The 1,904-nt window shown below is 46.7% G+C and overlaps 1 protein-coding gene across 1 annotated transcript; it reads right to left on the bottom strand.

The window, feature by feature from the left end:
- Positions 1-6: 6 nt before the first annotated feature.
- LOC115284685 (small integral membrane protein 12) lies at positions 7-431 on the bottom strand. The gene has a single exon (XM_029931192.1). It carries the CDS (start codon positions 404-406, stop codon positions 128-130), a length of 279 nt encoding a protein of 92 aa, XP_029787052.1. The 5' UTR covers positions 407-431; the 3' UTR covers positions 7-127.
- Between the last annotated feature and the right edge of the window lie 1,473 nt (positions 432-1,904).

Below are 1,904 nucleotides of genomic sequence, written 5' to 3'. Positions count from 1 at the left end.
CTGGGTGGTGCGGGAGGGGCCGGAAGAAGCAACTGAGCAAATCACATGTGGGTTCTGGGGCCGGGTAGACACAGTGGAAGGGCCAGCCGTGGCCCACAGAAGAACCCAGGGGGCTCTGTGTCCTCCATTAGTTCTTCTCCGGGCGGTTTCTGTTCAGGACAGCTTTAGGAGCAAATTCCAGTTTGTCCTTAAGGCTCACCACCTGGGTGTGGTCCTTGCCTAGCAGTTCATCCAGCTTGCGGTCCTCCCGACGCTCAGAGATGCTCTTCTCCTCCTCCATGGGCTGGGGGTCCTTTCCCCGGATGAACCATTCCAGGTGGTAACCCACGGCCCCAACCACAAAGGCCACAGGAAATGTGACATAGGGAGCATAGGTGCGCACCACGGTCCAAAGCACAGGCCACATGACACCTACAGAAGAGCACAAGGCTGTGTTAGGGAGAAGCGGGCACCCTCCTCCCCCCCGGACATGGACGACCCAACCCGCCGGGGCCCTCCATTTCCTGGGCAGCCTGGCACCATTTACTTGCCATCCAACCCACGCAGAATAATGCAAGAATACCTTGCTTTAGGTAACAATTTGGGCCCTGAAACAATCTAGGCAGTTTTGAGAAACGCGATTGTTAGGAAGGGGAGAAGAATCTCTATTTTATGCACTATGCTCTTTGACGATTACACAACCATGCATGGCAGCGTTCTGCACAGGGAGCCTCTGAGCTTACCTACCAAAGATTCAAGTCTGTTACTGACCCCAGGGCTGTCTTCACAGTCTGCCAACAACAGGAATAGAAAAGAGCCTTCCTCTGCTCTATCCGGTTTCTCCGTGAATACAGCCAGCCATACCTTTCCTACCATGTACAGGCCCACTGTGAGTCTCCTGGCTCCAAGATAATGTGAAATAGTAATAAGGAGCATATTTAAGTGGCCAAAACCCTAATCTGTTACTCCACCATCCTGGACTTTAGATAAATAATGATTTTTTCCTATTCTGTCCTTGATTTTTCTAACAATGAGACTTATTTATACTTTACAAAACTGCTGGCCCAAAGTCTTTCAAAACAGATTCTCTTCAGGGCGCCTGAAGGGCTCAGTTGGCTAAGCATCCAACTCCTGATTCCGGCTCAGGTCATGATCTCATGGTCAGAAGATGGAGCCACACTTCGGGCTCCTTGCTGAGTGTGGATCCTGCTTGGGATTCTCTCTCCCTCTCTCTCTGCCCCCTCTCAAAAACAGCTAAATAGATAGATAAGTAAGTATATGAATAAATAAGTACATTCTCTTCAACCAAACCTATACCCTCATTTTGCATAATAAACTCCTAAAAATATCACCAACACTGAAAAACCAGGGCTTGAATTTTTCTGTTAAAAAACACCATGCAAGCCCATAGCAGAAATAAAAACGTGGAATGGCTCTGGAGCGTCCTGAAAGGAAGTAAGAGAACACCAAAAAAACCAGAAACACACAAACTGGTTCACTCGAATGGCCATTTAGTGTGATGATTATTACCATTAACAATTATCCAAGATTATTCCTATTATCATAACAATAATGACTGACAGCTACCACTTATTGAGCACTTACATGCCAGTCCTTAGGCTAAGCAGTTTATATACAGTATTCCCTTTAATCCTCATGTTCAGTCTGAGAGGTGGATGGCATTATCAGAGGGTTAACTAACTTGCCCCAAAGTCTCAAGTTAAAGATCCTTACGTTTGCAACTTTGTAGGAGTTTCTCCAACTTTGCTATCTCTGCTCTAAAGTGCACAACCAAAACCTTACCAAGGATAAAATGATTCTCTCTCTCTCTCTCTCTCTTTTTGGTGTCGATTCTCTTTGGAGAAATCCCAGCATTCTGTGGACCCAAGACCGTAACAGACCATCATCAAGGAAAAAAACTGCAG

This window comes from Suricata suricatta, unplaced genomic scaffold (genome assembly GCF_006229205.1).
Source record: "Suricata suricatta isolate VVHF042 unplaced genomic scaffold, meerkat_22Aug2017_6uvM2_HiC HiC_scaffold_1517, whole genome shotgun sequence".
Classification (NCBI taxonomy): domain Eukaryota; kingdom Metazoa; phylum Chordata; class Mammalia; order Carnivora; family Herpestidae; genus Suricata; species Suricata suricatta.
Note: the sequence above shows the minus strand (reverse complement) of the source record. Positions and strands in the feature narration are given on the sequence as shown.

Excerpts from the sequence above, each read along its gene's own strand:
- LOC115284685 (XM_029931192.1), bottom strand. The coding sequence starts at position 406 with ATGTGGCCTGTGCTTTGGACCGTGGTGCGCACCTATGCTCCCTATGTC.